Source organism: Astatotilapia calliptera, chromosome 13, assembly GCF_964374335.1.
Source record: "Astatotilapia calliptera chromosome 13, fAstCal68.1, whole genome shotgun sequence".
NCBI lineage: Eukaryota > Metazoa > Chordata > Actinopteri > Cichliformes > Cichlidae > Astatotilapia > Astatotilapia calliptera.
Genome location: NC_137434.1, coordinates 4,345,931 through 4,367,346, shown reverse-complemented (window position 1 = coordinate 4,367,346; position 21,416 = coordinate 4,345,931). Strand labels below are relative to the sequence as shown.

At 41.1% G+C, this 21,416-nt stretch overlaps 1 protein-coding gene across 2 annotated transcripts in view; it reads left to right on the top strand.

Moving 5' to 3' along the window:
• The window catches only part of bcl11aa (BCL11 transcription factor A a), a 56,524-nt gene extending 35,358 nt beyond the window's left edge, over positions 1 to 21,166 (top strand). For both annotated transcript variants that reach the window (XM_080288032.1, XM_026189445.2), the window contains exon 3: positions 15,317 to 21,166. In XM_080288032.1, coding sequence (XP_080144158.1) covers positions 15,317 to 17,559 — 2,243 coding nt within the window. In that variant the 3' untranslated portion in view covers positions 17,560 to 21,166. The remainder of the gene's footprint in view (positions 1 to 15,316) is intronic.
• The last annotated feature ends 250 nt before the right edge of the window (positions 21,167 to 21,416 follow it).

Sequence of the window (21,416 nt, the reverse complement as noted above, 5' to 3'; positions counted from 1 at the left end):
GTGTTCCCCCCTCTGTGAAAAATGCAAGATACACTATGGAAATCTGTTACATTGTTTTGCACTATGTCCAAGGCTTCAGGGTTTTTGGTATGATATTTTTACTTATATGTCTAATATTTTTAAAAGTAAGATTGAACCAAATCCGACAGTAATCATCTTTGGGATTTCCAACGAAACACAAAATTTACAACACTCTCAAAAAAGGTTTATGGCATATGCTTTGATTATTGCAAAGAAATTGATCCTGCAGCTTTGGAAAGGCAATGAGACTCCTGTATTAAAAATGTGGCTTACTGAACTTATAAACACTCTTCACCTTGAAAAAATAAGATATAGTATGAATGACAATGTAAAAGATTTTGAATTAATCTGGCACCCTTTACTTATATACCTTGGGAAAATATAAAACTTTGTTTACTTGTTTCTCTTCCCTTTTGCCGACAGCCGGGGTATTGGGACCCCTTATGGGTGACTGCGGGTTTTTTTTTTTTTTTTGTTGTTGGTGTTGTTTAATTATTTGCCTTGTTAGTTTAGAAAAAAAAGGAGCATAAGTTATGTTATGTCAATTTGTAAAAACTACAATCATGATACTTGCTCTCAATAAAAATATTTGAAACAAAATAATAATGCAGTTCTATAGGTTTATATTTAGGTGACAAACAGTTATATTCTTATAACATAACACTGTTTATATAGATATTTTGTATACATAAAGTAATGTTATATTGCATGTATAAAAACAATTCAAGATATTTCTGTGTGTCAAAGCCAATAAGAGATGATATAATTTGAAGTGTTTGTTAATTATTACTAAATGTTACTGTACAGATCTATGAGCCTGTCTGATACTCAGAGGGATCTTTTTCTGTTACTGGTTACTTTTGAACCCAAACTGTAACTTTTCCCAGAGTCCAACCAAGAAAGTGTGACGCTTACACCAAACAGTTAGAGAAGGTGAACAGGCCTCTGTGTCCTGTGAGTCACATGGTTGAACAAACTATTAATAACTAATAAGTAAGAATTATAAAAGATTATTTCACCATTGGTTAGTAGTGGGAAAAAGGTTTTTTAACTACAGTTTAATTAACTATCAATTTGTTATTAATTAACAAAGGTTAATGCTTTATGAAAATAGAAGAAGTGTATACCCCTGCTTACAACAACTTCATAGAGTCTTATATATTAAATGTCGCAAATATAATGTTTTAAAAGCTATGAAGCATTAAATGCAGCTTGCAAAGTCTAAAACAGGGTAAATGGTGGTAAACGTTGTAATGAATAATGCATATGTTGGTTGTTCTTGCCATAAATTACTCGACAGAAATCAGATTTTTTTTGTCACTCTGTCTTCACACTCACACTAAGTATGTGTGTGTGTGTGTGTGTGTGTGTGTGTGTGTGTGTGTGTGTGTGTGTGTGTGTGGGATGGGGGGGGGGGGGGTCAGTTTGTAAAACCCACCCTGTATGTGTGCATTAAAGGATTACCATAGCTCCTCTGATGATTGAAAGCTGACACTATGCTATATAAAAAAAAGTTTTTTGGGGGTGTGAACCAGGGTCAAACTTTCTCTCACTGAGGATGAGTCAACCCCCCCAAAATACTAACCCTCGCTGCGTTTCCAATGTATCTGACTGGTGGTTTCACACAAACCCCACAAAATCTCTCCATCCTCTGACTTCAGTTCCAGCTCATGCACACCTTGTTTCTCTTGGAGAGAGAAAGATTTCCTTTGGCGACGAGTGAGGGGCTTTTCTGTCCGGGAGCCGTCACAGTCGCCTCGCACACTAGAATGAATTTAAAGAGGCAGGTAAACTGCTGCTCGCTCCGTATTAACAGAGCCATATATTCAGCCTGTCTCTTTGGCTTTTTTTCCCTTCTTCTTCTGCCCTTCCTCGGTTTCTCCATCTTTCTCTGCTCGTCTTTTTTTCCCAACAGCCTGTAGAAAACGTCTGGGGGGGATCGATAGGGCTCTCGGGGTGTAGTGACTGCAGCGCTAATGAATCAAGCCTACAGTGTTTGTTAAGTAGACAGGGCTGTGAAGGAGTGCTGAAGGGGAGTTTGTCTTCGTGCTTTATCTCATTGCAACACTCCTTTTTGCTGTTTGTCTCTGAAAGTAACAGAACAGTGGGCAAACCTTGAAACTTTGATAGGCAATGTAATATTGAACTCTCCACAAACGCACGACTCGTCCTCTTTCACGAGTTCGCGAGGCAGCAATTTGTGGAAATAGCCAGAAATGGCCTTTTTAAAACGCAACTTATTCAACCCTGAGAATGTAAAGTATATCATGTTGCTATCTTAATGGCACACTCGGCTTCTGTTTTTGTAATTTCCCCCAGTGGAGGAGCAGTTTATCACACTCAAATCTGAAAATAACCAGTCGATATAATTATTTATTGTGCCTGCCAAAAATTGCTGCTGCGCCGGAGTCCATTCTGAAATCCTCTTGTGAACTGTGCACTAAAAATCAAATGCCTTTACAAAAAAAAAATCCCAAAAAACTCCCAAATACACCCGAGACCCTCTTGAAGTTAAAGCTTTTTCTGAAAAGGAAAAAGGAAGAAGAAGGAAAAAAAATCTTGAATTCTCATGTTTTTTCCTACAGCTTAAACCGTATCTCTCCAAGGTCGGACAGTGAGACTGTGGGAGGCTGTTTGTGTTAAAAGCAGGATGGCTTGTATTTCCTCTTCCTCCTCCTCCTCCTCCTCCTCCTCCTCCTCCCCCTTTCTCTCTTTCACCACAAGCAAGAGCTATCTTGGAAGGAGAAAAAAAAGGCTTTTTATCGCTGATGGCTGATAGTCATAAATTTGTATTAAATATGTCCTCTATCGATTGGCCTTGTCGGATGAATACAATTAAAGAGACGGCGCTGAGTGCTTCCCACCTGGGAGGGGAAGATGGAGGGATTAAAAGAGGGGAGGATGGAAGGATAGAGGGAGGAAATCGAGTAGGGAACGTGTAAGGGAGTGAAAGAATAGGTGAGCGAAAGGTTTTTGGCAGCTTCTTCGGTCGAGTCACAGCTCGTCCACATCTTGCGTAAATTTTTGTGTGTGTGTCTGTGTGTGTGGGCGCTTAGGGTGTGTGTGGGGCTCTTTGTGTTTTAGGCTCTCATCGTGCTCCTCTTGTGTCTGCTCACACACCACCTCCTTAATTTCCATGGTTTTGCCCTCCCCTCCCTTTCTAATTTTTATTTTGATGTTGTTGGGAAGAAGAGAGGCAGAGAACGGAATCAAGGTGTAGGAAAAATGAAAAAGTGGGATGGAGGGATCGAGTGATACGGGGTAGAAAGAGTGAGGACAGCCACCTGTATGCAGTGTTGATGGACAGATGGAGGGATGAAGCCAACTGGACATAGGAGGGATTAGATGAAGAGAGGAAGCAAAGTGCTGTGTTGTGTGTGTGATTGTGTGTGAGGGCCTCCGGCCAGCTGAGGTGTTTGCTCGGCTCAGAGTGATCTCCCACTGTGGTCACCGCAAGACACACACACACACACACACACACACACACACACACACACACACACACACACACACACTGATGACTGAATTGTCCTACTTGGCAGCTGTTGCAGGTCCCTCAGATCACTCAATACCAGACTGGCTTTGTGTATATACACGTGTGTGTGTGTGTGTGTGTGTGTGTGTGTGTGTGTGTGTGTGTGTGTGTGTGTGTGTGTGTGCGTGTGCCTTTAGTGACCACCAACCTCTTGCTTGTGGCACTAGAGAAAATCTGCTTCTTCTCAGCATGAGCTCTTATCTCATCAGAGATTTTACACATGAGTGTGTGTGTGTGTTTCTAGGGAAAACAAAGCATGTGTATTTTTTAGGAAAAAGTACATCAACCTATTCTGATCAATCATTTATGTTAACCTACTGTATCTGAATCACAGCTGCACATCACTGAATGACTGAGAATATTTGACAGAAGATCCTGTGAAAGAGAGACTTTAAATTGTCTTTACAGCTTCCCGCTGTCGTCAGACTCCCTGAACAGTGTTTTAAATGTTTAGTTCAGATCATTTAGTGACTTTATAAACAACCAGCTGACACCATATCCATTAGATTGCACTTCCCTACATTTTTTTGATGGATTTTATGTGAACCTCCTAATATTCACCAAATCCAGGGTTATGGTTGGAATTTGCTTTATCCACATGTTATCGATTTTCAGACACCAAAGGGGAGTATGGTGGCCCTGAGAGGTCAAATGCACTACAGCTGCAGACATGTTCAGAAAGCACAGAAAACACAGCAGAAGAACATGCTTGATACCTGACAGTGCATTTGGCCTGTCAGGGTCACCATACTATGTTGTTTCTCTTTGTTTGTTTGTTTCTTTTCTTTTCTTTTTTTTAAATTTTTTTTTTACCTGTTTGACATAGTCATGGAAATCTCAGAAAAACTGAAAAGTCAAACTGCATTAACAGTTCATTAAAAGGTGACTCTAGTGTCTGAAAGTATCCGTGTTTAGCATTCTGTTAAATGCAGTCTACCTCTAATTGGTTCACCTGGTGAATGTCATAAGTTAGCGTCACCATTCATAACACTGTTACATAATGTAAGCTTTTGAATGTGACCTATTTCCAAAAAAGTGATTGTTTCTGTGGCTTTTGGTGTTAGCCAGTAAAACCTTCTCCCCACAGCGAGCCCTTCGGTGGTGCTTACAGTTACTAGTGAGCTATACTGGTGATCAAGAGGTTTCCATTTAGGGGCTGAAATAACAACCATTTGGTTTATTGAACAGGACATCGATTATATTCATGAACACTTGGTGCCAGGGCAGTGGCTGGATAATTTTGCATTGAGTTGAAGCAAAGGTTTCATGCCCAAACTTGTTTTTACTTTTTGTGTGGACAGGACTCTAATTGTTGCAGTATTTTGCACATTTCAGTCTTGCTGCAGTCAAATCAGTGAGCAGCCTGTCAGCCTGGATATTGCCTAAGAAATGTAGCCTACAACTGTACGTGATGTATTTTATTTACTCCATCTATAGGAAGTGAGACAAAAAAATGCTACAGAACATTTTACATCATTTAATAAAGGGTCTGATCATAGACTTTATATGAAACACAGACATAGCCTGCAGTTGGTGTAGTTTTGAATACAGGGTATGATTCGAGTGTGTGACTACCTTATGACTGATAAGTTGCCATCGTATAAGTGGACAGTGCCCTTGGTTTATCAGTCAAAGGTAAACCTTTGCATTTTGGCAGTCATCCTCTTGTTTTTTTTGATACCATATCTGGCAAACAAACCTGACTCCACAAACCAATGGGAATGTCCATCATTTCTGTAAAGGATATGGCTTTAATAAAGGATGTAATCGATCAAATATCTGCACGATTCTCCCAAATCTGATTAAGGTCAGCAATCTGCAACAGATTAGAAGATGAAGGAAAGTTTCTACATCATGGGTTTTAAGTATAAGTCAACACACTGAGTCACTGAGTACTGTGTGTGTGTTTGTGTGTCAGGACCAAGTTTCCTCTTTCAAACCCCAGTCTCTCGCTCTCTTTCTCTGCTCACATAAGTGCTGTAATTTGGATGCTCTGTAATTTCACCATGGCGGTTTAGGGTTAAGTGGAGGCTGTCCCTGCCATCATGAGCACTGGTCTTCTAAATGGACACACACTCTCCCTCACACACACATACACACACACTGGATCATTGCTACAGTGTGCTTGGATGCTTCTACAAAGGCCGGTGCATTTAATTACATTTATAAACACAGTTTTAAGGGCCCAGGCTGTGTCATTAGAACAGGCTTTACGAGATACATTACTGTGTGTGTGTGTGTGTGTGTGTGTGTGTGTGCATGAGAGCCAGAGAGCAAGCGAGCGGTGGTGTGTGTTTGTGTATGCCATAAGGAGAAAGAAAAGGAAACTTTGTCACATTGCAGCTATAATGGGTGGCTGGATGGACACACACACAGACACACACGAGTAGAGTGGTGAGAGAGTTGCAGATCGCACAGTCTGTAGCCCAGCAGGGGTTCCAAACACAGAGACAGAAGGTATTGATATATCCTACACACACACACACACACACACACACACACACACACACACAGTGACAGACGGTATTGGTATTTTTGCTCATCAGCCTACAGTGTATGGCTGTTTAGCAGGACCACACTGACATGCACATTCTCGGGCACACACACACACACACACACACACACACACACACACACACACACACACACACACACACACACACACACACACACACACACACACACACACACAGCATGTAATCAGGCTGGCTCAATAATTCATTGTTGTTTTTGGTAATTCAAATGCATTCTACCTTCTTTCTCTCACAAAAATACCAGATCATTATTGTCAGGTCTGGAGGCTTCTTTTTGTTCGCAGCTATTTTAAGTTCAGATTGTGGGTCTTTGCCATTGGCAGGTGTTTTTATGTATTATTTTATTTGGATGTTCACTTTGATTGAGCATCTATAAATCCGGCAACTTCATTGCTGATTGATCTGCCTTCTTTTGAAGATAAAAATATATATTTTTTATTTTGCAGAGTTTCTGTCTTTACTTTGGAAAACTTTATTCTGTTGCAAAGAAAGCTGATAGTCCACGGGATATATATTGATTTTATCAAGACATTCTCAGATTAACTGGGGTATAGTATGACGATTGGCATCATGTGTATGAACATACTCAAGCATGAATGCAGTTATGGCATTGAGTGCCATGGGTGGTACTAAAAGCATTTGCCTTAGTTTTACACAACAGTTTTGTGAACAGTCAGATAGGGTCAAAGCAATGCTGTGATGAACATTCCTTACCTGTGTGTTTGCACAGCTGTTTCTTTTTTGTAAGGAAAAGAATCTAGATGAGGTCAAAGGCCTCCTGGACCAGCAGATGCAAACGCCAATGAAAATGTATGGATGTAGAAATAAAGTCATTACATTTGTCAAAGAAGTCGAGTCCTTGAGTCCATCTTGAGGGAACAAACACTTCAGGGTGCGGTGTAACAGCAAGAAGGAGGAACACTGAACCTTTTTCCTATCTTGCAAGGTAATTGGTGTTGTACGTTCCCCCCGGCCTACACAACTTTGCAATAGGATTGACATACTTGCCTTGTAAGTGCAGTGTTTGAGGAAGTTCCTTTGAGCTAGCTGGTGACTCATAGTTGCTAATGGTGGCTGATTTCCTTCCAAGCATAGTGCCGTTTTTTTGAGCAGTTTCTGTCATGTTATTATTTGACTGCGGCGTTCCCCTCAGTGAGCGGACAGGACACCAGCTGCCACTGTTTGCATTCCAATTGTTTGCCATCCAGTTAGTAAGAAGGCCCGAGCATAAAGGGGAAAATAATTGGAGGACAGGAGGATTGTACAGATCGCTTTTCTATGGACTGCACAGAAAGGAGCTGCAGGATTTAACTCGCTACAAGGGCAAGACAGCAAATGATGGCAAAATAACAATTAGAGGAATTTAGTGACACTATAATAGGATGACACTCAAGTATGCAGTGCAGCCAAACTCTTATTTTTGTTCTTACCATGGTTTTGGTAATTGCCTTGTTTTTGCCTCATCTTTCTGAATTAAACCCACTTGGTCTCAAGATGGTTTCGTTTAGAGGGCACTGATCTTCAGCTCGAACAAACATGCTGCTCCGAGATGACAAACTTGAAACGCGACTATAATTAGGGTAGCAAGATTTTCACACGACAACAATGATATGGCTAAGTGCTTGTGAGACGTATAGTAGGCTGGAAGAAGCAGCAAACCACAGCTGCTACACTTTAGTGCTGTATGATGGGGGAAAGATGAAGGGAGGTGAAGACGATGGATGGCTTATGATAGGGGAGTCAATAACTTCAATGTCCTGTTGAAGCCATTTAAAAATCATTTTCTTTGGTATGGTTTGCTCCCCGTGCCACAACCGACTTTTTATATAGTAAAGTAAGTAAGTCAGTGTATCAAGTATGAGACCGAAGTATCTGAGTCACTGAGGATGTGTAGAGAGAGTGAGGCCAAGGGTGAGCAGAACTCGTTATAATAAAATATGCTAGATGTTCCATAGATGTATGTATGCATCACTGCAATACAGATTTATTGCCTATATTTATGAGCCCTTTTTAAAGTTACAGTCTGACCAGCCCTGAAATTGACTGTTTGATGGGGAACATTTAACCCAAGCCATGATGTTTCTGCAAACTTTTATTGCCCCAACCAAACGAATCATTGAAAATATTAAAGCTATTAATTGTTAGGTTTATTAGTTATTCATATTTATCACTGAACTCAATCATAGGCATTAGCTGTTGCAGTTTTTTTTGCAGATTCTTCTAATAGCATTCTGTTAAATTCCTTGAAAATCAGATTGACCCGCACTGACTGGCTTACCTTTTACCAACATGTAACAGCTCAATTATTTCTATTTTTATTTGCTTTGGCACATTCCTCATTCTTTTTTGTTCTTTAAAAAAAAGAGGAAAAGACAATTAATCTGACAATAAATGAACATAACCCCAGCTTTGCAAGACATGCTTGGTGAAGCATAAGGAAAGAACTGAAGTTCTAGTGAAATGTTGAGGTATCCCTTTAAGGTAAAGCAGGGGTTCATCAGGGGTGAGCGGCGATGCCCAGATGTAAATACAAGCAGCAGATCCTGAAAGCCTGAGGCTCCGATGGAAATCCCAAATTGTATTAAGGGACATTGTCCCTCACTCTCAGTATGCGTACCTAATCCTGTTTTAGCGATGTTCCATTACCTCAATTACTATCATCTCGCCCAGAGGTGGACCCAGCCAAGGACACCACCAGAGAACTACCGATGGGTGGAGGAGAGAGAGAGCAAGGGAGGGGAGGGCTATAAAGAGGAGAGTCCTAGCTTGTACCAAAAAAAAGAGAAAAGAAAGGAAATAAGGAGGATAGATTTATGGAGAAATCATCATAAATGATAGAGAATTAAAAGAATTCATGTAAAGCTACAAGGATAGTTGTAGGTCTGTCTTAGAAGGTAGCCAAGACCTGGCATCCATTTTTGTTTCCCAGCTGGTTGTGGAGGGATGTAATGGTGGCAGTCCAGCTAATTTACAGGCCAGAATTCTGGCTGAAGGACAGACCACTATGCTGGCTGACGTTCTGAGGTGGATTCAATAAAAATCATTTTATACTGTAAATGTGCTGCCATCTTAAAGATACACTGACGCTTTTAATTTAGTGCCACCAACATGTCTTGTTCTGGTTACACAGACATGCAAGAAACATTTGGAGGTAACAGGTCATGTGTCACTGCAGCAACTTGTGGAAAACAGTTTCAAATGCTGTAAGCATCTATCGTTCAGTACGTTTTTATTTTTTGAATATTTAAAGAAAAGAAGATTTTTTTTTGCCATTTTAACCTTCAAAATGTGACTACATGCATCGACATTATGTCTTCACTGTGGCCGACAACATTATAAGACTACCAAAAAAATGCAGTCTATACTACTATGTGAATTCCATAAATTTAGGGTTTTCCTACTTGATATTTAGTTTTTGTTGTTTCTGTTGAAATCTTCAATTTGTTTCAAGGAGGAGAGAACATCTACCCCAATATAAAAAGACTAATATTCTGATGTCGGAGTTTTCATGAACGCAGCTCTGCACTGAAAACTGTTTCTCTGACTGAGGCCTAAATAAACTAAACAGGCATGTTCTGACTTGTGAGATCATTCAATCAAGTAGAAATGACTTCTGCATCTTTTTAAGTTACAGTTATAAATTCAAAGACTGCAGGTGTATTAGCTACAGTAACACACTCTGTGTTACTGTCACATGCGGGTTGCTGCTTGTCTGCAGAAGGCTCTTATTTCAAAAGCTGACGATATGCAAATGAAGAACAGCAGCTGAACAACAAACACTAAAATGAGAAAAGCAAAAATTCCTCATTTGAACTTTGTAATAAAGTTTATACAAAATACAAAGAAGATGATTGTTCTGTAAATGCTTTCTATCAGTGATTCCTGGAATACCATTTGCATGTGTTCACAGCGACAGGATAGAGATGATGCTCAGGGGCATCACTACTCATGGTTGCGCTGTCCACGTCACACGCGGGGAGTATCATTACGAGCATCTATCAGTTGGCAGTTGGTCAGGATTCCATCCTGGTCCTGTCAGGGACGAGGTGACCATTTTAAGTGGCTGTATCTGTATGACTGGGGAAAAAGAAAAAAAGTATTACAGCACAGTTGACATAAAAACTATAAAGCAAAGGAAAAAAATAGCTGATAACAGCAGAAGAAAAGCTGAAAATTAAAGTGAAGTAAAACAAATTAGCTTCAGAGAGAGACTATCAAAGTGCAGCACCCTGACCCTAACCCTGACCACCAAGCAATGCGTTCAATTTTTTTTTGATGTGTCTGTTAGAATAATTATTTTTCACCTTCTGAATGCCAAGACTTGGGAGAACAATTTCAATAATCCTGAACCACATATGATGCTCTGGTGTATTTTGGTCTCAATCTATCCGTTTTGTCGCTGTACGCTTTGGTGCGCTGGCTTTATTTCAGCCCCTTGCACAGCCATTGGCTCAGAGTGTTACACTTTGTTGTTGAGAGGGATGGGTAGAGCCAGGGGAACTTGCTGCACTCTGTCCTTCTCTCTCTCTCACACACAAAGGAGTTGTGAAACATGAGCCAAGCTGTCTTACTGCCTCCCTCTCCCATCTAGCACCACATAAGTGTCCAGGCAATGCCCTTGGCTTAATAAGGCTTAATGCCTGCGCTTGTCACTGTAGCATGGCTGGTATTGAGTGCTAGGACATTTCTGAAACTGTGTGTGTGTCCTCTGGAGTCTCACTAGCAGGCACACGGCTCTGACATTTACCCTCGGTAAAGAAGCGGATGTTATTATTTCCCCCATCTGCCCACCCGTCTCCTTCCATATACCTGGTGCACACGTGCAGCCAAACTTTAAAGTTGTGCGAGGTATTTGTCACCTCTATCTAAACTTAAACCACAGAGATTACTTCTATTGCATCTTCTTTCTTTCTCTTTCTCTGGCTCGATCTGTCTTCATTCCACCGTCTCCATTCCACTTTCTCACTTCATTTTTCTACCTTGGAGTGGTGGAGAGTTTGCCTAATGAAGTGGCTGATGGGAGTATATTACAGGGAGACAGAGTGGAGCGGTCGCCTACTCTAAAATCCATTAACCTTACAGTTTCAATCAGCATGCAGACAAGTCTGAGCTACGAGTCAAAAAGGCGCGTATTAGCTTAAGAGTTACACTATTGTGCCTTTTACTTGTTTTACTTAATACTTTACACACATCTTTATACACAGAGAGAAACATTTTTTTTCTTTTGTTTTCAGACAGTTTGTAATGTCAACATTTTATACAAGTCTTTTTTTTAATCAAATGACAGTACTTTCCCGGGGACACAGAATGAATCAAAAATTATGAATATGCAGATACTCATGATTTAATGACATAGTTGAAGATTTACACTAAGTGCACATTCACCACATTCCTCAGAAAAAGATTTCTGTATAGTGTTGTAGGAGTATCAGTTTGAGCAGAACCACACATATAGAGAGAAACTTTTCTCAAAGAAGGTGATAAACCAGTGATTCCCAAGCATTTTGCCACAAGATGTCTTAAAACAAAGCTTATTGTGAGTGTCTGCACAAATGAAATGATCTGCACATGTGACCGCTTTAGCCAAAGAGGCATTTTTGTCAGAAGCAAAGGCATGAAGGTTATTCCTTATGAGAAACATATTTCCTATTTTGTCAGATTTGATTTGCATCTATTTGTAGGGTTCCCAGTCCCACTGGACTAAATCATATGCACATTTTGGAACTCATGAGAAGCTCCATTTAAGTTTTATATAACAAGCGTTTCTGTTTTTTACACAGCAAGTAAGACAAATATTAGACTTCCTTCCTACTAATAGTCGTATTTTGACTGCTGCAAAACATGCCTCAGATACTATTCTGCCTGAAAAGTCTGTAATAGAGTGACATTTTTCAGGGAGATACAGGGCAGCTTTTGTTCTTATACTTGCTCACACTGTGCTAACTCAGTACACATTGTACCTTTTTTCTGTTCTGTTGGACTCATTCATTTTGTGTGTATGAAAATAGAGATGTCAGACCGGCACCTTGATGATTGTATTCAGAATTACTGCTTGAAACTGTAACTGCTTGAAGGGGACCTATTATTCTCCATATTCTTATGCTTGGATTCTTCGAGTAGCTTTGTACTGAGCCTCGGTACATCCTCTGTTCAACCACTGAAAGAAACAAGCAGTTTTAGGCACCTTCCCCATCTCTTTAAGTCAGCTTTTGTCGGAAACCAAGTGTTTAGAGGATTCTATTACAGATTCTATTAAATTGAAATTAACAGTCGCCACAAGGAGATTTATATTGTAAAGTAAAGACCCTACAATAATAGAGAAAAAACCCAGCGATCTAACAACAACAGTGGGAAGGAAAAACTCCTTTTTAACAGGAAGAACCCTGTAGCAGAACCAGGCTGAGGGAGGGGTAACCAACTGGGGACGATGACAGATGATGTCAGATGCCTTTAAACCTATTGGCTCTAAGCTAATAGGACCTCAACTCTCACCCTAGTTCTGGGCTATTAGAGTATTATTTTAAATTGTTTTCCAAAGTTGTGGCAGGCAGGGGAAAAAAACAAAACAAAAAATAGATTCACCTTTAATTGAAATTACTGTCTAGTCAATAAGGGGAAGGCCAAATAATGTCCAGGTAGAAAAAGTGCAGTTTTATTGTCAGTGTCCAAGACCAGAGCAGATCAACCAAAGGGAAAAAACATGAATAAATAAATGAATCCTCCCTGGTCCTGATAATGCAAATGATATTCACAGGTTAGATCCTTTGCAGGTGCCTACAATTAGTGGTAATTTGTGCCGATTTTAATGATCCATAATTTGGCTGCTTTTGCAAATGGTTGGTCATATGGGATAAGTGTGTGTGTGTGTGTACAGAAAGAGAAGCCGGGAGAGGAAAAGGGAAGGGAAATGAAGGCGAATCTTTCGACCAGATGCTGAAATGCACAGACAGACAGACCCCCGCGCACACGCACTTTAACTCAATCATGTCTTCCTTATGACGACAAGCTATTCTGTCGCAATTCATTGTCGTTTATGTGAATAAAAACATTTCTTTTGTCAATTTAAATCGCTGTCTGTAAGCTCTGTACTGTCAGTAAAATTAGATCTCATTTAAACACACACTCGTACACAGAGATTTTCTCTTTGCATGTATTTGTTGAAGTATTTTTTCCATCCCTAAAACCTCTTTGACTTTCTCTTTCTGGCTATTAGAGGTAAATTGCAGTGTGCCGACGTCTAAAAGCTTCCGCTAAACCATGACATCCTTTTAGTATCACTGTTAATTTGCCGTATTTGTTCTGCCAGTAATTAGCAGGTGATACGTCCCAATTTAGTGTGTATTTTTACAACCCACCTAACCTGTTTACATATTAATGGGGTGTTTTGTAATTTATTGTCCACGACACGATTCAACAAAATAGCTTTTAACCAAAAAATCATCTGAGATAATTAGCATCAATATTACGACCCCGAGAATGACACCCATTTGCTTTTGAAATAATATTGCCTGTTTCAGCTTATTATGTGTTACAACTTTTTGACTTTTTTTTTCATTGCAGTTGTTGTTATTCCATAAATAACTCTATTTCTACCCACACACTGAAGACAGCTCAAGCATTTTATGCATTAAATGAGATATTTTACGATTGTTGGTAGTGAAAGGGACAAAGCTATGGTGTTAGTCATTCAGTACAGTCACATATAGAGCTATTATGCTATAGCTACTTTCTGTTTTAGTGTAAATTAAAATTCCAGACTGACCTCATACTAGCTGTCTATCTGAATTTTTTCTCTTTTGCTTTGGGCTTTTGATCATGCATAAACTCGTTAATGTATAAAATGTGCATATCTGCATGTTCACTTTGTTTAATGTACCCTTGCTGCACAGTGCTTAATAGTGGAAGGCACTCTGAATGGCAGTGATGGCGGGGTTTGTTTATCATCTAATCTTGTAAACGAGCTGATGGCCGTCCATCAGTGCCCTAATGAGATTACACATGCATTGCGGGTCCTGCCACAGGTCATCGTCACCAGGGCCATTCAAAGGCAATTATTGTTTTAGATGTTCCTCTTGTTGCTGTCTCAAAGTGACTCTACATGCTTCACTGACAGAAGATGCTTTGAAGCAGACTGAAGGGGTTATTTTTCCTCTCCAGTTGGAGCCTAAATGTTTTCGCACTCCTACTGTTATACCATCCTTGGGCGATTGAGCTGCTCTGTTGTGTTTGTGTGAATAAGGGTGTGCATGCACATTTAAGTGTGGGCAGTACATATGACTCTAAAATACAGTTTATGTCAATGAACTTGCATACATTTGAGATAAAAATAGAAAAGCATTTCTGACTACTCATGGCTTCAGCCTCCAGGTTGCCAGAGCCTGCCATGAGTGACGGTTGAATTTTGCTTTAACCGTATGTGTGATAGGCAAATTTTCAGAAGGGAGAACATGTTACATTTTGAATGAAGTCACATATTTTGTCATTGCAGTACACCGCCTGGCAGGTAAAAGAAATCTATGAAACAGGATGGATCTACTCTTAATTGTAACCCCAGACAGGTTTCCAATGACCTAGTGAATCAGGTGGTTAATGTATTTAGGTTGTTGCTGGAGAAATAAGGAAGTAGTAAATTACAAGTTTGGAGGATTCTTCTGTGTTGTCTCTCCTGTGTGTTTGGGAGTGTGTGTGTTTGTCAGTGAGCCTCTGTTTTGGTAGATCAGTGGGAAGTGGTCGTCCGCTGGGATAGCCCCGTTTCTTTGTTCTCCTGCTGACAATGGAGGACTCACAGTCAGTCTAAAGGGAGAAATTATGTCCCAAAGCAGTCTGGGAGAAAAAGAGAGAGACACACACACTTCTCACATGCTACTCATGTGGGGCATGACCTCAATAAAAGCTACTGTTGTATTTGCAAAGCCCTCAACACCATGTGCCGACCACTTTTAAAAGCTGTAACAGTTAGGCCTTAGGTTTAAAGACTGGTTCAGCTGAGAACAAAGTTGCTCTTCATGTGTTTCGTTCCGTATATAGCACTGTTCATGTACAGCTGTTTCAATGAAAATGAGTCAAATGACACTAAATGAGCAGCATTTGAAATGCATTAAATGTTTAAAAGAATTCAGCTTCTGTACAATAACATTAACTGTTTCAGATGTAACAAAGTCTGCATCATGTTGAAGGTCACTGATCATTTCTTCTAACCCCCATTCTTTTTTCTTTGTCACAACAGGTAAGGAGGAGCCTACCACTTATACCTGCACTACATGTAAGCAGTCTTATGGCAGCGCCTGGTTCTTGCTGCAGCATGCTCAGAACACCCACGGCTTCCGTATCTACCTGGAAAGTGAACATGGCAGTCCTCTGACCCCACGCATGGGTGGCCCTTCCTCCCTTGGCGGAGGCGCAGACTGCCCTTCTCAGCCTCCACTTCATGGCCTTCATCTGCCTCCTGATGCAAGCCCCTTCAACCTCCTGCGCATCCCTGGCTCGGGCTCAGGTGGAAGGGACAGTGTTGGAGCAGGAGGTGGCATTGGCACTGGCGCTGTTGGTGGTGGCCATCATCAGCGTTTCCCCCCAACACCACCCCTCTTCAGCCCCCCTCCAAGGAACCACCTGGACCCCCACCACCTGAGCCCAGAGGAGCTGGCGCTGGCAGCCCACCACCCGAGTGCCTTTGACAGGGTGCTGCGCCTCAATCCTCCTCTGCCTCTAGATCCCCCTCCAACAATGGACTTCTCAAGGCGGCTTCGGGAACTGGCGGGCAACACCTCAGGGTCCACTCCCCCGCTGTCCCCAAGCCGGCCAAGCCCCATGCAACGCTTACTCCAGCCATTCCAGACAGGAGGAGGAAGTGGAGGCACAGGAGGTGCAGGGGGCAGCAAACCTCCATATCTTGCTACTCCACCGCCTCTTCCAGGTTCCATGCAGTCACCTGTGGGCTCTCAGACCACGCCCACTACCCCTCTCCCCTCAGCAGGGGCTACACCCTCCTCTACCACCCAGTTGAAATCAAAGTGTTGTGAATTTTGTGGCAAGGCCTTCAAGTTTCAGAGTAATCTCATCGTGCACCGGCGTAGCCACACAGGAGAGAAGCCGTACAAATGCCACTTATGTGATCATGCGTGCACACAGGCTAGCAAACTGAAACGCCACATGAAGACACACATGCATAAATCGTCCTCACCAAATACAGGCAAGTCAGAAGACGGGCTTTCTACAGCCTCATCCCCGGAGCCTGGAACTAGTGAGCATGTGGGCAGCGCAAGCAATGCCCTCAAGTCAGTGGTGGCCAAGCTGAAAAGTGAGAATGACCGTATGCTACGTGAAAATGGAGAGGAGGAGGAGGAGGAAGAGGAGGAGGAGGAAGAAGAGGAGGAGGAGGAAGAAGAAGAGGAGGAGGAAGAGGAGGGGGAGGAGGAGGAAGAGCAGAATGGAGAGAGGGTAGCAAGACGAAACAATAACAGCTATCACTTTGGCTTGAACCTTGAAACGGCACGTCAGCATGAAAACAACGGCAGCATCGGAAGTCGACTGGGAGGAGTGGCCGATGAGGGCTCGATCCCTCGTTCGCTGCCTGAGGTGATGCAGGGAATGGGTCTTGCTGCGAGCATGCAGCACTTCAGTGAAGCCCTAAATGCACACAAACGAAATGCCATGGCCCAAGAGAACCACCTGCACCACCACCTCAACCGAGACCATCACCACAATCGTGAGATATGCGATGGAGACTCAGTGCTGGAAACCGATCGTGGGGAGGAGGGCTCAGTCTCAACGGTCAACGGTCGAGGAGCATCACCTAATGAATCCGCCTCCGTCGGCCTCTCCAAGAAACTGCTTCTAGGTAGTCCCAGTCCACTCAGTCCTTTCTCTAAACGTATCAAGCTGGAAAAGGAGTTTGACCTGCCCACTTCTACAATCCCTAACACTGAGAATGTCTACTCTCAGTGGCTGGCTGGCTATGCTGCCTCCCGACAACTCAAGGACCCTTTTCTGAACTTTGGGGATTCCAGACAATCGCCCTTTGCATCCTCATCGGAGCATTCTTCAGAGAACGGCAGCCTGCGTTTCTCAACCCCTCCGGGGGAATTGGATGGTGGGATGTCAGGCCGTAGTGGTACAGGCAGTGGGGGCAGCACACCACACCTCGGTGGTCCTGGGCGCCCCAGCTCCAAGGACGGCCGCAGGAGTGATACTTGTGAGTTTTGTGGCAAAGTGTTCAAGAACTGCAGTAACCTGACAGTGCACAGGCGCAGCCACACAGGGGAAAGACCGTACAAGTGTGAGCTGTGCAATTATGCATGTGCCCAGAGCTCCAAACTTACTCGCCACATGAAGACCCATGGTCAGGTGGGCAAAGACGTGTACAAGTGTGAAATTTGTCAGATGCCCTTCAGTGTCTACAGCACCTTGGAGAAACACATGAAAAAATGGCACAGTGACCGTCCTTTGAGTACCGAAATTAAGTCAGAGTAGAAGGCCGAACAATGGGACCTTTTCCCCGCAGTTATGTCCACCATCAGTCCCCGGTTTATTCCCTGCCCCTTGTAGATTTGCCCCAATCCCAACACACCACTTTTGCCAATCTGGCAGAAGTTTAAGACCATGTGCTTTGCACCAGCACACCCTGTTTCCATTACTCATTGAATGCATGATCTGTATCGGGGCAATACTCTTGCATTGACGCAAAACTTCGAGCCTTTCTCTTGTGCAATAATTTACATGTTGTGTACTATTTTCTTTTATGAGTTTTCCTTTTCCATTTTTAAGAATTAGTCAGCATGCATAGTATGTTTTTGCTAATCAAAGAAAAAAAAAAAAGAAAAGAACTTGTCCCTGGTTGGTTAGTTGTTGAGTAAATGTGTTGCTGTTTTTCTCTTGTTCAGTTTTTTTCTTTTTATTCTTCAAAAAGAGAAAAGACAAGAAAGATACATCCATGCTGCATACATTCTGTAACACATATCATGTACAGTTCTGTTTTGTAACATGGAAAGTGAACATTCTTTGACTTGATCCATTTCTTACAACCCTGGAAATGCACTTATCCTGATCTTTCTAAAAGATACCATGTTCAGACAGGGTTTAAAAAAACCAACATGCATTGGCTTGAGGACTAAACTGTAAGTGGGCCTTGAAATTTCTTTAAAAAAGACAAGGGTGTGCTAGAATTCAATTTGTACTATCATTCGGTAGAATAAGAAAGAGTGCCTTTGATATCTTTAGACTGCATCGGCCATAACCTTATCTGGCATAAGTTTGGGGTCACATAAGCCACCCAGCGAAGGTCCTTGCATCAAGCACCTGACTGCTCAAATGGACTGTGATGATTCATGATGAAAGATCAGCGAGTTCTCTTTAATCATCATTTAGCTACCTATTACATGTTCAATAGGCTATCTTTAATATGTGGATTTCATGGCAAGCATGGTACAAGCAGTATTGTGTATATCTGAATTATTTGTAGTTTTGTTTTTTGGTGAGGAGGTACTTTTAAAACAAAGGTAACCTGTAGTGTACAATCCTGAATTTGAGGGATACAACGCATGGCTGAGAAGTGTCATGTATCTGCGTTAGCACAAACCTACAACGCTGCTTCAATACGTCAGTGTGTGGAACAATGCATAAAGTAATATATGAGCTCCAAATGAGGCTAACTTTATTTGAGAGCATTGAAATAACTACAAGCTAGACAGACAGAAAGCTACACAGAACTGGAAGCTACATATTACGGGGATTAGAGGCAATGTCTTTCACTTTACATTTCCAGTATCAAAACAGGGTCATAAGTATTATTGCAGAGAAAAAAATAGAGAATTGCAAAAAAATCTATCTGTACTCTAGGGCTCTTTCAAAAAAATCAGAATGAGATCATTTTAATCAGTGTGTATAGGCTAATGCAGAGCATTTTTGTTTGTTTGCTGTTGCTTTTTAACCCAAAGGCAGATTTTTTTTTTTTTGTTGTTGTTTCATTCAAGCCGTTCACAGTTTTCACTTGTCACTCCACCTGGGGTACGTACTGACGTCTCTCGTGCATTGTGCCACACCAATGCAGGTTGAGTCTAAAAGCTAGATTGTCATTTATAGGACATAAAGTGCACTGTTTCCTTTTTTTCCTGTTTACAAGTTTACGTCAAAGGGGACGAAAACCTCACTGAAATGCTGTCAGACAATGAGGGTCCCATTGTTCTGAACAGTAAAAGATAAGACACATAATATGTTGTAACTCCACCCTCGTGACCTCTGTACCCTTGCCATTTCACCTTTGACCATTTGTCAAATTGTTACCCCTGGAATCCCCAACATTTAGCCTGGGCTGATATTTCATTGTTGTCAGCAAGATCTGTAAATTCAAAGGTTCACAGCGAGTAACCGATGCTCCTACACGGCCGTCAAATGGACACAGTTTTCATTCCTGCTGGCCACTGTAACATCCACTTTTTTTCTTTCTTCTTTATTTTAAAGGAGCTGTTGTTGTTGTCGTCTGTACCTGAATAATCTATAGACCTTACTGGCTTGTCAACTGACACTCCAAGTTGTGTTGCCCACACTGCAAGAATCTGTTTTTTGTATAAATCTTCCTTTAATTATAGATATGAAAATAAACTTTTGTTTTCAAATAACACTTCACGCTCTCTTAGGGGAAGATGTATTTAAGTTTAATTGTCGTTTCTCTTTTCCTCAGCGTCTTGGTGGTGTTCAAGACTCCGATCACAGTATATATGAAATGATACAAAAAAAAGATGAAAAACAAACAAACAAAAAACAAAACAAAAAAAAAACAAACTCTGTGATTTTTTTTTTTTCCGTATTTTGTTTTGCCTTGGCTCTTCACAGCTCTTCAGGTTGAAATACATTGGGGAAAGGATTAAAATTATATATGAATATATAATAAAGAACTTAAAATATAGGAAAATGCACACTCATGTCAATTCCTATGCTTAAACACATTTATGGTCTACTTTTTCTGTATTTCTAGAATTGTATTTGAATTCAATGTTCACTTAGAGTAGGCACTATAGTATTTATATTGAGGCTCGTATTTTTAACTGTTGCTTGTTCTCTCTAAAGGTATTTACCATACCTTCTTTTGGTAGTGGAAAAAAAATCCCAAGCTGCCACGGTATATTTTTTTAATTTGGCAGGATAATATAGTGCGAATTATTTGTATGTTTAAAGAAATAAAAGAAAAAAAACATAAAAAGCAGCTAAAATATGTGGCATTGGGAGGCGTCGTGGGGCCATCAGATGGCCGCTGCTGTTTCCTGTCCACAGAGGTGGTTGTACATATGTTTGCTTTTTGGTTCAGACCTCCTTCCCTTGTCCCCCCCCCCCCCGCTGCCATTCTTGTATGCAGTAATGCAAGCTGACGTCGGCCTGTTCTGTTGTGTGCTTCTGTCTCTCTCACCCCTCCCACCTGACAACATTCCAACATCAAGAAGCTAGGGGGGAAAAAAACAAAAGAAAAAAAAACTTCATATGCAGTACATGGATTACGAAAAAGCGTCAAAATAAATACGTTGAAAAACAAATTTAATGTTTTGCAGTTTTTTTCATTGCCAAATACTAAATGGTGCTTTATATTTAGATTGGGTATACTTTCATATGCAAAGCATATTTAAAAATGACCCGGGGGACGTGGAGAAGCCTGCTTGAGTTGAGACTTTTTTGTAAATGGCAATGCGGAATATTTTGTTATCAGCCTTTTCTATTCCTGTTCTGAGAGCTGTTTGTTGTAACTTGAACTTGAACTTTATCTTTTACTATGGGAGTTACTATTTATTATTACCTATATGCTCTGTTTAAAACAGAGACATGGAATGGATTCTTTTTGGTTTTTTTGGTTTCTTACTTTTTTTGGTTATGTTATAATTTTAATTTTTTAAATTTTAATTTGTTTTTTTTTGTAATGGTGGCCGATGGTCATTGGAGCTCTTTAATTTCTGTTGTACTTGTTTGGGGTCTCTGTTCAGTTGTATTGGGAAAACCACTGTCTGTGTTTTCTGGCAGATGTCTGCATAATCCTGTTCACACACCCATTTTGTCCCTTTATCAAAAAACAATTAATAAAAAAATGAAAGTATAATGGCACTTGTTGCTTATCTCCACTGTGTGTGTGTGTGTGTGTGTGTGTGTGTGTGTGTGTGTGTCAAGTTATCTCAAGTATGCATGCATGTATGTGTATGTAATTACCCCCACCCCACCCTACAGCTATGTTTTAGTTGCAAACTCGTCATCAAGCAATTACTGTTGTATCTTTTTGAATCTCCTATTTAAAAAATGGTCAAAACTCTTCCATTAAAAGCCATTTGTAACAAGTCCATACGCTCAGTTCC